The 13,894-nt window shown below is 43.7% G+C and overlaps 1 protein-coding gene across 2 annotated transcripts in view; it reads left to right on the forward strand.

Moving 5' to 3' along the window:
- Nucleotides 1–8,640: 8,640 nt before the first annotated feature.
- Nucleotides 8,641–13,894, forward strand: part of MAEA (macrophage erythroblast attacher) — a 118,871-nt gene continuing 113,617 nt past the window's right edge. For both annotated transcript variants that reach the window (XM_019526350.1, XM_019526352.1), the window contains exon 1: nucleotides 8,641–8,765. In XM_019526350.1, the coding sequence (XP_019381895.1) occupies nucleotides 8,697–8,765 (69 nt within the window). In that variant the 5' untranslated portion in view covers nucleotides 8,641–8,696. The remainder of the gene's footprint in view (nucleotides 8,766–13,894) is intronic.

Below are 13,894 nucleotides of genomic sequence, written 5' to 3' on the forward strand. Positions count from 1 at the left end.
GTAAAGCAACTTGCCTTTGGCCTACCAGCTAGGCAGCAACAAAAGCTGTGAACAGCACCCATGTGTCTTAAGTCCAAACCACTGCCTTAGTTGCCAAACCATAATCCTGCCACAGCTGATATATGTTAATATGTACATTGTTATTATAAAATAAAAGAGTGTTGATTACAAAAAAGCAACATAATGAAGTAGGGAAGGAAGGTACAATTATTGCAAATCAACTCATGTGATTATTTTTCATTTTGTTCTGGAAAAAGCGATAAACTTTTATATAAAATTAGCAATTTCTATATAAAATAAAAGTCTAAAATAAACAAACTGCATGGTACACTAAAAATAACCCATCATTATCATTGTACTCTTTCACCTAATTTTAATCCAAATTATTCCTCCACAAGAAACCAAATTGAAACTATTCGTCCCTAACAAAACGCATACGTAGATCATAAAACAGATAATGGCATTTCTTGAATGGTTTTCTGGAACTGAAGCAATTGTGAGAAAAAAAAATATTGTATTTTTGTATTGCAAAATATAGTTTCAACAGTGTACCTTACATAAATTTGTCATTACATTTTCAATTCTGTGCAACTAATATGTACAACTTTCCTCTTTATACAGTTAAAACAAGTAAAACAACTGCTTATTGTTCCATCCTGGTAATGCACCTTCTAAACAAAGGTTTTGTAACAAATACTAGAAACAGGTAGGGGAATGAATATGATGATGATTTGGTACAGGAGTCAGAAAAAACAGTCCCACTAAGAACTTTTAAGAAGCTTATTTGATTTACTATTGACAAAGTGTAGGATGAACTGTGCTAAATTGCAAGTTCCACCATGTCTTGCAAACCTGTTAAATCTCTTCCACAACATATTAAAAGTAGAATTTTTTTGTAATGGTAATAATGCATTCCCTAAACTCGATGGTAACAGATTGGCCAGTATAATTTAACGTATTTTAGATCATACCTTTTCCCTTTGATGTCTTCTTCACTGTAATTTTGCATCTATACTAGGATTGTGTGATGCCATATATTGGAAATTGGAAACTGGAAATTAAACCTGACCTGTTCCCAGTCTCCTTATTTCCTAAATATTTCATGTGGCTAATTAGTAACCAGTTCTTCCACTTAGCCTATTTTCTTTGTCCTATTCTTCCACATTGGTATAATTAGCAACTTTTCGTCAAAAAATAAGCATGACAATCCCATCCCTATTATGCTGATCAGCATAATCAGCTGAAGTTCTTTCCCAAAACAGCTTAACACATCACTTTAACTTCTCAGCTGAAGAAGGACTTACATGGTCAAAGTCTGTCAGGCTGCAATCCAACTGCCCCAATAAAAAACAGAAACTTGATATTCTGACCAGTGTTGTTTAAACATCTCTTCAAGTAGGCCATTTTTATGTACCATGCCATCAACATTGTAGAAGTTATTCAAGAATATTTATACATGTATCATATGCATGTTAAAAAAATTAAAGGCAATTCAATTCAAATATTATCTAAAAAAAGAAAGAAAGAAAGAAAGAAAACCAGTTCACCCTGGAAGTAGTAAGAAATCCCCCAAAAACAGGTAAATCCCAAGTGTGTGGATTAACAGGCTTTACTTATGCTGTCACTTGGCGTCATAAAAATCTATGCCAGGATTTTTTGTCTATTTGTTTTTCATGGGGAGATTATCATCTTGATGATTTAAAAGAGACAAGATTGTTCCCATTATGGAATGAAACCATTCTTTAAAAAAAAAAAAAAAAAAAAAAAAAAAAAAAAAAAAAAAAAAAAAAAAAAAGGCTGCCTAGTAGTCTGTCAGAACCAAAAAGAAAGATTCCTTTCTAGAAATATCACCAGTATATGCCACAATACAATGTTTACCTCAATACTGCCCCTGCTCTAAAAGCCTCTTCAGCGTTAATTCCCAGAGTAAGGCTACAGGTCTTCTGCTCAAAAATTTCTCCCTAGATCCTGTAATCCTTTTCTCCTTTATCTCTGTTCTATGAGGACAGATCCACATTTGCATGGTGAGTGAGGATCTAAGTAACTTTACCTCTCACCATAGTTACCACATCTGATTTAACCAGGGATCCGGACACTGAATCATTGTTCTTTAAGATTTAAGGTTTTACATGTAGATGCCTTGATAATGTTCAACAAGCAGGCATTTTTATAAATAGATTTGGATGTGGTTGAGATAAATTACGTTTCATTTTGTTTGACATTAGGATGATATATCATCCGTCTCTGCCTGCTGTTGGGGTGGGGGGTGAGGGGGGGGAGAGGGTGTTTCCACCTTCATCAAAAGCTAAAAAACGTTTAAAGGTTATTGCTGAAGATTCCCCCCCGGGTCCAGTCTCTGACGGCTTCTAAAACAATCCCAGGCTCACGTTTTCATTAGTCTAACTATTCTATTATACTTTTTTGTTTCTCATGGTAACCGATTTTATTTGACTTAACAGAAGCTGTTCAAATATTTAAAGGCACTCCGAGATGGCAGGAGTTTATCTAGGAGCATACATGTTGTGCCACACATATTCCTTTCCTCGGGCTTTTTTTTTCCCCTCCTCCCCCCCACCCCAAAACAGTAACAAACAAAAGGGATATTGACGAGCCCCATTGCAGCAGGGACGTGCTCACTTCATCTGCTTATGCTGAATATTCAAGTTACATTCGGCACATTTCGAAATTACATGCTCGGTAGTTAAAACAGATGCTTCTTACGTTCCTTCATAGATAGCGTCTCCCTTTGCCAATACCGCCGAGCGCGACGCCAGAACTAAAGTCTAAACATCTGCAACACCTCTCTGTTTTGTTAACATTCTTGCACACATTTTACTGCTAACTCCAAAAAAGGCGGCTCGGCAGTGTAAAACCAGTGAAATGGGAAACATCTGCGAGATAGCGACGGAAAACGGAATGAAACATGAATAAACAAAAACATGGCGAAAGTGGCCTGGGGTTGTTACACTGTCAGATCATTTTTCCAAGCCCAACATCAAGGCTTTTGTTACAACCAAAGCGGTCATTTGCATGGAGAACCAACAGCGTTTCTTCTTCTTCAGCGTTTCCCAGATCGTAACACACACTCGGGCTCTTCCATGCACACACAGGCAAATCTTCCCCCTTGCGAACAAACAATGCCGCGAAACGCACACATCTTCTCCACTACGGAATCTACACATTACAAACAACACCCCGCTACTTAATCCTTTGCTACCGAGGCGGAATTTAGGTATAAAAATAATAGACAAACCTCGGGAGCGCTGCCCCAGCCGGAGTTGCTCTCCCTCTCCCTCTGCTCTGCTGTTACTGACAAGATCAGGCTGAGATTAACAAGTCCATGCTACTCTCACAACCTGAACTCCTCAGGTCTCCCCGGGCACTTTGCAGCCTTTAAATAATAGCAAACTTTTGGGAAAGTTAAAAAAAACAAACAAGGAATTAGAGAGATGTGAAGCAGGGCATAGGAAAGCAGGGAAGCATTGTCTGGACAATTATTACAACAGCACCAAGAGGACTTGCTCTCTAGTCAGGGCTGTATCAGCATTTCCTTCTAAACCCCTGTTTTGGGGAGGAGGAATGTTATAACTCAGCCACCAACACATTCTTCACAGCTAAAACATTCCCACAGGTGATTCCCCCCCCCCACCTGCTTGTTCCATTTTAAGACATCTCTCTGAACCATTCAAAAAGTTACAAGAACACAGAAGTTTATGCACTATGTCAGTTCAACAACCCCTACTTTGCACTCTTTCAACATCAATATTCTTTTTTTTAAATGAAATCTTTGCTAGCATTTGGTCTACAGTGGGAATCTGGCCCTGTAATAACAACACATGAACATCATTTTTTGAAAACCTAGGTAGTATAAATACACAACAAACTTTTCAATAACTTTTAAGTGATTTTATGTTGCTGTTGTTGTTGTAGCTGTCCTGGAAGATCCCAGTTCAATGGTCCAGGAGATATTAACTTGTCTATTCACAGAGAGTTCAGCACAGATCAATGTAACTCAGTTTAAACCTCTAAAGCAGCTTCATTAAATTCAACTCACCCCACTGGCTAGGAGCAAGTAGTTCTCCTGAAAGGCAAGTAAAATGTCCTCCTCATCATGGCAAAGAGGGTGAACAGAATTTGTGTTTGATTTGCAATGGCTGCTTTACAATGCTGTTCTAAGAGGCAACAGGGAAGGCCAGTCTGTACTTCTATTCAGTCCTTGACCAATCAGGGTAAAGGATGTAACTGGTGATGATTTTTAGTGTGTGGATAATTTCCCCACAGAAACTAGTGTAAATAAGCCCACTTATCTGACCATGTTATATGTGCATAACTAACCAACCCATAACAGTTCACAGTTACAAGCTCAACTACCACAATCCCAAAACAAACATTAAATTCTATCCAGATACTAGTATTAAAAAAAAAAGGATATACAAATTCAAGTCCTGACAGGTCAAAGGCAGTGCTGGCCAAGGAAGCTAGAACACATGTTCTGCTATTTCGCAAGCTATCAAAAAGTGCATACACCAGCAGAGACTCCACCAGACACTCCGAATATCCTCAGTTAGACACTTGGGTATCCTTGTGCTACCTACCAAACCCTTATTCCAAAACATTACTTTTCATTTTAGAATCCTAATCTCATTAAAAATTATATTACAGACATAAATGTATCACTAAAGATTATACATGTGTAACTTCTCCTACCAACATATAGATTCAATTCACACACTCTACTAGCAATGTAAATAGAGTAATTATTTCTTTAAAGTATTATTTCTCAGCTTCCAAAAACAAATGATTGCTTGATCATCCATCACAAAACATTCATGATCAGCATAGGCCATCCAGTCCCTCCTTTGCCACACACACACTATTAATGCCTAACTTCATAATGGCAAGTTATTGTAACACAGTCCATGTATCCAGTATATTACATACAATACTGTTCACACTGTTCATATAATTTCCACCTTGCCAAAAATTTGATCTTATGGTGTATTTTAAGCCAGTGAAGGCAAAAGGTCATCAATACACATTTTCAATATATAATTACTTGCCCAAAGGAGACAACTGAAGTTTCTGTATTACTACAGCAGATAATATACACAATATTTACACTTTGCTATACATATAACCAAAGCAATTAAGCACTTGCACTGGATGTGGCATTTCTTCCTCCAAAAATTAATCTCTCTTTCAAAACATAAAACAAAAAAGTTTAAAACAAGTAAGGGCCTTCTGTAGGCCTACAGAATTATGTCAGCAGGGTTTAATTTCAACTAATTGTTAATTCTTATTAATAAAATATGTGAAGAGGATAAACATTAATAGGTTGTGACTTGAACTGGACAAAACCAGAAGATGCAAAATTGAAGTTGACATTTCTTCTCTCTCTCACACCACTAGGGGACAGGAAAAAAGAAACAAGATCTGGCATACACTCCTACCTTAATTTACCCCAAGTTTACATTTCCTGGCTGTTATAAGTGTCACAAAATGATCATACAACTTAAAAATTGGCCACTGTATATAAAAAGTTAATCTGTTTTGAATTATTAATTAAATGGAAAGCATTTCAACTCTTTTAAATTAAATCAGGGAGGGTGGATTAAGCAGCAGAAACTTGGAAACAAAAACCATAGCCTTTTAAACCATAATGTTATTTCTGTACACAAATGTATACAATACTTTTATTTATTCTGTTCTTAATTTCAATAGGCAGTTACTGATCAGTGTTCTTTAACATCACCCAGAATTCTGATATTAAATTATTAACATGGTTCTTGTCCACACACTTTCTACATCGATATCTGCATGATAAACTAATGGCTGCAACCTTAAACTGAAAATATGCCAACAATGCATACACACGCTGTATCAATATTTATACATGCAACGTAGAACATAAATTAGTTGGCATGGAACAATTAAAGCTGCCTCTCTGAAGTTGCAATATTTAAAGGTTAAAGATTAGACATGCTCCCTCTTGTGTTAAACTAAGAATACATGCTGTTTTCTGTGACATGATGGTGGCTCAGCCATCTGTTCCATTAAGCAAATACCTTCAACTTTGGCTACTCATTTCTGACAAATGTTCACCCACAGCTCTACAGGTCAAAGACAGACTCATTTTGACCACATAACCATATCCACCTGATTGCTTTCTATTTGTATTATGCTGTGTCAGTTGGAACAATACTGAAGATAACTATCAAGCCTATCAGTTACAAAAACTATGGTAAACTGAGATTCTTGGATATATGTAAATATACATAGCTAAATTCATTACATATAAGGTTGCATATATCTAATGGTAATAGCTGCACATTTCACACCTGAGCCCGACAGACATTTTGTTGTAATGTATCCTTTGCTATTTTCATAGTTCATGTCATTAGCATGACTAGTACATGTATGTAATCCAGCATGCCTATTTAATTGCCCCTTAAAACATATCTTGCAAGTTGTATGCATGCAAGAGAATATAATAGGGAAACACAGTGATACAAAGATTTGTAGCATACCATTCACCCAATTAAGACTCCAGCCCTCAAAGCTGAACAGCCCAAGCAAACCCCATGGAGCCTCAATCAAGTCAATTGACTTCAACCCAAATAAATCCAGTTGTAGGATCTTGTTCTTAGCTCTTATGTAGACAAGGAAAACAAGGCAGCTGAACACAAAACTACAGGTACAGCTCACGACTACGTTTTTTTAACTAATAACAAATTTTAAACACAGACTTTGCTCCTGATGCCAACAGGACAAATCACATTTAGAAACAGGTCAGCTGGTTGTGGTCAAATTCTAGCCTCCGCACTAGGTTTAAGCACAGGTCATGTTTTTAAACAAACTTTGCAGGTGCTAGTCTGAAGTCACGCAGAAGGCAGGCTAGAGATACACCTTCTAGACCAGGGATTTTCAGCCTTTTCTAATATGTGTACCTTCAGCAGCACCTTGTTTAATAAGTGTACCCCCAGCAGGGCTGGTGAGTGGCCGGATGCAGAGTGCGGGGGGTGTCAAGCAGTCAGACAGAGCAGGGGCCTGCTCTCCTTCCGCCCCAGCCCTGCTCCTGAGGCAGCGGCATGGGGTTTCATAGTTTCTAGGGTTGGAAGGGACCTGAACAGATTGTCAAGTCCTGCCCCCAGCAGGAACAAGTGCTGGGATCATACTACCCCAGTCGGGGTGGCAGTGCTCCCTCCCCACCCATCCCTGCATGCCCCCGGGACCTTTTAGAGTAACCCATGGGGGACACGTACCCCCAGCTGACAACCCGCTCTACACCAGCAGTTCTCAACCTTTTTTGGGTCCCAGGACCCATCTGTAAACACCAACAGCCCATCCCAACCCAGTGGCCCTCGCTCCAGCACCGCAGCACGTGGGGCAGGGGGGTGCACAAGGGGCCCCTTGCCACCCTGCACAGGAAAAGCCTCTGTTTCCCCATGTTTTCCTCCTTGAAAGAACCCACTTAAAATTAAAAAAATAAAAAAAAGTCTGCTGATCCGTTTTTAAAGTTTGTTAGTCTATACTTGCGCCCCGCTTTTGGGTCGCGACAAGCTGCTCTCGACTCAGCACAGGGGACGCGCAAACTTTTGCAAGCTGAGTTTAGGTGCTTCAGATTTGGCTAGTCCAGTGGTGCTCAACCTGTCAGCCTAGGGATGGGCCCGATCCGGCCCCCAGGGCCCCGGCACAATCCAGCCAGAGGCCTGCAGGGTGCCTTTTTTTATTTTTTTTTTTGCTCCTCCCTCCCCAGGCAAACCCAGGCCCTGTGGAGGAGCCGCCGCCGCCTCGGGGAGCCCTGCCCCGGCCTGCCCCGCTGGCAGGCCGCCCGGGCCCCCCCAGCCCGCTCGCGCACAGAGGTAGCCACAGGTGTCCCGGGGCGGAGGAGCCGGGGGTCGGGGACTCACTCTGTCTCCGCTATTTAAACCTCTTCCCGCCGCCTCACGCCTCACGCCTCACTCCCTCTCTCCTCCCCGCGGAACTTACTGGGCACCGGCCCCCTCCCCCCCTCCACCCGCACAGCCCCGCTCCGGCCAGCGGCCGCGGCGACTTCACCCGCCCCCCTCCACGCGCCACGCTGAGCTCCCATTGGCTCCGCGCTGTGCTCATCAGCGAGCTCTGTCCAAGCATTGGTCAGGAGGCGTGTCACTCAAAGTGCACGCCCGCCCCCCCTCCGCCAGGCTCCCACCTCTGACCCGCCCTCCCACCACGGACACCTTGGGGGGTCATTAAAACGGTAGCCAGAAAAATTTACTTTTCGGGCCCGCCCCCTGAGGAGAGGGGCGGTTCTGATTGGCTTGGAGGCCAGACGCTGTTCAAGGATTGGGTGGCGACGTGTCCGTCACGTCAGCGAGGCCCGCCCGTGAGCGCGCGTTGATCTCTTTCATTTGCCAGGCAGTTTTGGCCCTTTCTCCTCCCTTCTCCAATCCGCTGCCCTTTGACAGTGGGCCACTTCTCCGGCGGAAGGGGCTCGATGATTGGTGGAAGGTTCTCCCTTGCTACCAAGTGTTCTAGTGGAGCGTACCATGAGGCTGTTGGAGGGGGGGGCCGGGAGCAGGCGGTGGTTCAGGCCATCCCCCTTAGGGAGGAGAGGGGCGGGGCGAAAGGAAGTCTTTGCTGGCCCATCATGCCCCGCGCGCGGTAGGTCGCTCCGCGCGGGCGGGGGGGAGGAGGCGGCGGGTGCCCAATCCAAGATGGCGGTGCAGGAATCAGCTGCTCAGCTCTCAATGACTTTGAAGGTGCAGGAGTATCCTACTCTCAAGGTGGGTGCCGGGCCTGGGCCGCCCTCAGAGGCCCCTAGCCCTGTATTGTGGCCCCCAGGTTGGTGAGGCGGGGGGGTCCCCACCCCCCACCCCAAATGGTGGGGCTGGTGCCAGGCAGGCTGGATGCTCCCCTCAGGGGTGGGCATCTGCGTCCCCCGGGGGCGGGGCTGGGGTGCAGGCCCCTGAGCAGCAGCTGAGTGAGGAGGGAGGGATATGAGGGGCTGCTAGGGGGGAAAGGGGGCGTGAGGCAGTGATTTGGGGCTGGGCTGCGGGTGAGGAGCGATCTGCATGGCGTTGTTCAGAGATGGAGGGATTGGGGGGGTGGGGGATGGGGTAGAATATGGTTCCCCAGCTCCTGATTCTCCAAAGATGGAGATGAGCTGGAGGGGGTGTGGGGAGATGGATGAACCGAGAGGCTGGGGTTCGGGTTGCTACGTAGCTCTGGTGTTGCTGAGACACAAGGGTGTGACAGGGGGGAGGGGCAGGGGGTGAAATGCCCTCTGAAGGGTGCAAAGAAGTGAATTGCCTATCTGGTCCCTTATGTTGTCACCAGGAAAGTGAGTGAAATTTGTTGAAGGTTGTTAGCGGTGACATTTGCTGAAACTGGGGATTGTCCCTGTTCTCCCCCGTGTCCCCATCCCCTCCTCCCATGCAATGGGAGTGTCGTTTCAAATCTATTCTGTATGAATTCGATCCGTCTGTTCGCTGCTGTAAGGATTTGATCCTGCACTGGTTAAGTGTGTGGGGGAGGGGGGAGCAGGAGATAGGAGCTGGACTCTTTAAATAGGCCCCTTGCGTCTGTAATGTCAGTGAATTTTCATGTTTGGTTTTTTTTAAGGCCTGAAAGGTGCTATGCAAAGTGCTGTGCAAAGTAAATTTGTGCTGATATCATGCTTTTATATGCAAAATGTCATGCGGTTCTGGTTTATTTGTCTTTGCAGGCTTCTGTCCATGTTCTCTCTGTCCATCTCTTTTGCTTTTCCTTTCCTCTTCCTCCACTGCCAGCCCTACCCCCTTCATTCCACCCTCACCCACCACCAGCCCTGCCCCCTTCATTGTAGAGTGCTTAAATTTGACGATGTCTGGCTTAAAATTTAAGATCTCTTAAAAAGACAGTCTGATACTTTCTGCACCCAGCAACTGTGTAAAGGAATTCATAGACAAAGAAGCCCATTTTAGAGCTGTATTACTGACACATCCATATTGTGCTTAGGCAGTTTTTTCTTGTGTCCTTCAGTATTAACGTGGATCACTGTTTTATTTTGCTTTTTATATGTTATTTAAGGTGATTTTACCAGGTGTCGCACATTTTGAGGATGGACTGATTATAAGACAGTTTCAAGTATACTTTCGTTCTTGAGGATTTTCTTGCAAAATATTTTGAGAAGAGAATGAAATCTTACTTGTCACAGAATTATAAACAGTTTGAGAGAACCTTATATCAGTAGCATTAACTGTTGTTAGTTTAGATGGCATGTGGAATGCTTACCGCTACTTATTATCTCCCCTACCCCAGAAACTTCCTTTCTGTTGTGTGATACATTGTTTGCTTTTTCCTTTTCTTTCTGCTTTTTTCTTGAGGTGGGGGGGAGGATTATGTCTAATCAGAAAAAAAACTGTAAAAATAGTTGATTTATTTCACATGTTCCTTTACATTTTTTCTGAATGACATTTTGAAGTCTCAGCTATGTTTATGCTAAGATAAAAATCTGTCTGATGTTAGATGTGAAAAAGAGGAAAGGAAGAAAGACATTGAGATCCAGGTCCACAAAGGTATTTAAGCACCTTAGTCCTGCTGAAATGATACAAATTATAATACAGTTACAGTTGTGAAATCAGTGGAAGTTAAATGCCTAAATACCTTTTGCAGATTTGGCCCTGAGTGTATTTTCATCTTCTGTCAGTTCTTAAGCCTCTAAAAGAACAGATCATAAAATGCAGGCATATCATAATTTAGGATGGCCACTGGAGTGGCAGCTCAGAGATTTTGTTCCAGCTCTGTGGACATTGGCAATTTTCTCTGATGCAAGTGAAGTAGAAAGGAATGCAAAATTATATTTATATCCTTCCCGTTTCCTCCCTTTAGCTTGCTAATGCCAACGTCACTAGATAATAGTTGTGTAATAGCTCTACATTACAGTAGTTCCAGAGAGAAGGCCTTTCATGTGAAAAGTGCTTAAAACTGTTTAGGGAAATCCCTGTTCCATAGCTGAATTGTGGTTGCTTCTGGAGTGGAAGTGCATCAGGCATTCTACAAAGTATGATTTTTTTTTCAGGTGAAAGTAAAATGATCTATTTAGCTGAATCTACGGGAGAATTTGAGCATACAAAATGTAACAAATAAAATTGCTTTCCTGTTTTAAGGACATGCAGATTTTTTGTATCTGCCCTAGTAGTGATATGGGATCTCTAAAAATCCCCACTGCTAAATAATTATGCTTTTACATCTTAGCTGAAAATATAATACAGCAGAGCTTCAATTTTCTGAACCGTTCAGAAAATTGGATGTGTTGCCAGCCTACATGGTTTGTGGTGCAAGTGGCAGCAATGGTGACTAAAAGCAAGAGGAAAGAACTGTCTTAACAATTATGGAAAAACAATTGAAATGATCAGCAAATTTTCAAACATGGCAAATCTGTTACCAAATTTGCTTAGGAGTGTGAAGCTGGAGTATATTCATCTAATTGCTTGGGTAATGAAGTGCATATTAATTTTTTTTTTAAATGAACCAGTTTTGGTCCTCATTTAATTCAGATAAGTGAAACTGCATTGTGTATGAAAACCTCACATAAGCATTTAAAAAAACAACATGGTGGTAACATTCTTGACATGTTTAGTAATATGTTATCAATAAACTAAGTCATGTCAAAAGACTAGATAATTCAGCTGTTTATTTGGAAATATAATTAGCCCTTGAACAGAATTACTATGACACAAAAGAGGGATGACTACCCATCTAAATATTTTTACCTGGGCTTGTGAGTAATGACAGGAAGAAGCTTTGAGCTGTAGCTGTAATAACTGCCAACTGCAGCAGCTATACTTTGTTAGAAAAGGAGGCAGTAGCAATGTTAGACATTGATTTCTGAAGGCCACTCTTCAACATCTGGTGTAGACACCTGATGGAGAAGTACTGGAGCTAGACCTAGTGCAGTGTTTGTTCTTGGGTGAAATGTATCAAACTTGTGTAAGTTGTTACAGAGTACAAGAGCTCTAAAACTGGACAGGCAGAGGAAAATGCACACATGTGCTAGTATCTGTTATCTTGATCCCACATTCAAGCCAGCTTTCCTTCTTATGGAAACAGAGAAGGGCACATGAGACTGTTTTTGAGACGTATCATGTGCTATACTAAGGAATATACCATATTTACTCAAACCCATCACAAGGCTTTTTTCCCCCCCATTAAATGTGGGGGGTGGGTCTTGTCTTGGGTTTGAGTACAAGGCAGAGGGGCAGGCTGTTACTGCAGCTCCAACCCTGGCCCTAACCCAGGCTTGAGGCTGGGGTCAGGGTTGCAGCTGCAGCTGTTTTCCCCCTGCCACTTGCTTCCCCCCCAGTCACTTGCCCCTAGTTGCAACTGTGGCCGTACTCTGGCCTTGGGCACAGAGAACACGGTGACTGGCCCCTGCCTGGATAGGCACTAGCAGCAGCAGCTCCAGCAGGCCTGTGCTAGGGGCACATGCACCCTGGGGGACAAGTTATAAGGGGATGCAGGCACTGGGGGAAGGACAGGGGACAAAGATCAGGCTTCCTGTCCTCCCTTTGCCACCTGATCATCTGCCACTTCTTGTTACAGCAGTGGCGTTGCAGGGAGGGGGTGTGAATTTAAGACAACTGTCTGATAATTAAATTCTGGACATGGGAAATCATAATGCATCTGTAACTTTTTCCATATATAGAATTAAATATTGGGGGGCATCTTAAATTTGATACCCTCTTGGATTCAGGTAAATATGGTTTTTAATTGTTACCCTTTTTCCTCTTCCAGGTTCCTTGGCACCACTTTTGTTTTCAAATCACACATTTTCTACTAGGCTATGTATATTTGTACACAATCAAGCCCATTAGGGTTTCTATAATAAAATTATAATAGTGAAACCTTTGATTTATTAAAACTATTGGAAGTTGTTTCAAAGCTCAGGGATGAAAAATAATTAAGTGAATTTATCAAATTCTTGTAACTCTACCCTTGCTGGTACATGAATAAATAGCACTTCACAGCTTCAGTGCCAGGAGCCACACTATTTAAAACTTACCTGGACTTATTTCCCTGCATTCCCTAAGCAGTTCTTGCTTCCTCTATATATGTACTTACCTTAGACTCTTCACCTTTGCTATAGCAGTTCTTTTATTAATCAACGTGATGCCTTTTCATTTGAATCTATATGTCTGAGTGAAGAACTATTTTTGGCAACCATGTGTTTGCAGGGCCTGCAAGCACAACCAGTTGGTTGTTATAAGCCAAGCTTGTCCAACATGTGGCTCGCCAAGCCATTTTCTCTGGCCCGAGGTCCCTTGCTCAGGACAGGCGGGGAGTCCTGGCACCTGCTCCACGCTCTACAGCAGTGGGGCAGCAGCGAGGCGAGGCAGGCAGGACCGGCCCGCGGGCCCCAGCCGGCAGCAAGGGGAGTGGAGCTGCTTACCCCCACAGGGCCAGGCTCATCGCATGAGCCAGGTCCCACTGCAGCTGCCCCAAGGGCTGTGCGGCGCAGGGCTGCCCCAGCTGCGCCTGACTGGACGAGCTGGGCAGCGCCTACAACTTCTCCTCTGTCTCCGCTCCTTGCCCCTGGCACGTGGTTGGGGGAGCTGCAGCATGGCCCGTGCCCTGCCCATGTGAGTGGTGGACGGAGGCACTGGGTAAGGCCCCGCGCGGAGCTGGGGGTGCCTCAGGGCCGGGCCAGGACTGCGGGGCGCGCGGTTGCTGGAGCCGGGCTAGGCGGGAGGCAGGGGGAGCCCGGCCCAGAGGCGCTCTGCACAGGGGGCAGTGCAGCGCTACCTGGCTCTCAGCTGCAGAAGGGCGGCCTAGTGCCAGTGTCAGTATGTGGGGCAGCGACTGCGGTGCCTGCTGCCATTGCCGGATTAGAGCCGGGGGGAAGAGCACAGTGCTGCACAGCCCGGGCAGGCCC

The sequence above is a fragment of the Gavialis gangeticus genome, unplaced genomic scaffold (assembly GCF_001723915.1).
Source record: "Gavialis gangeticus isolate Ggan-Ray unplaced genomic scaffold, GavGan_comp1, whole genome shotgun sequence".
Lineage (NCBI taxonomy): Eukaryota > Metazoa > Chordata > Crocodylia > Gavialidae > Gavialis > Gavialis gangeticus.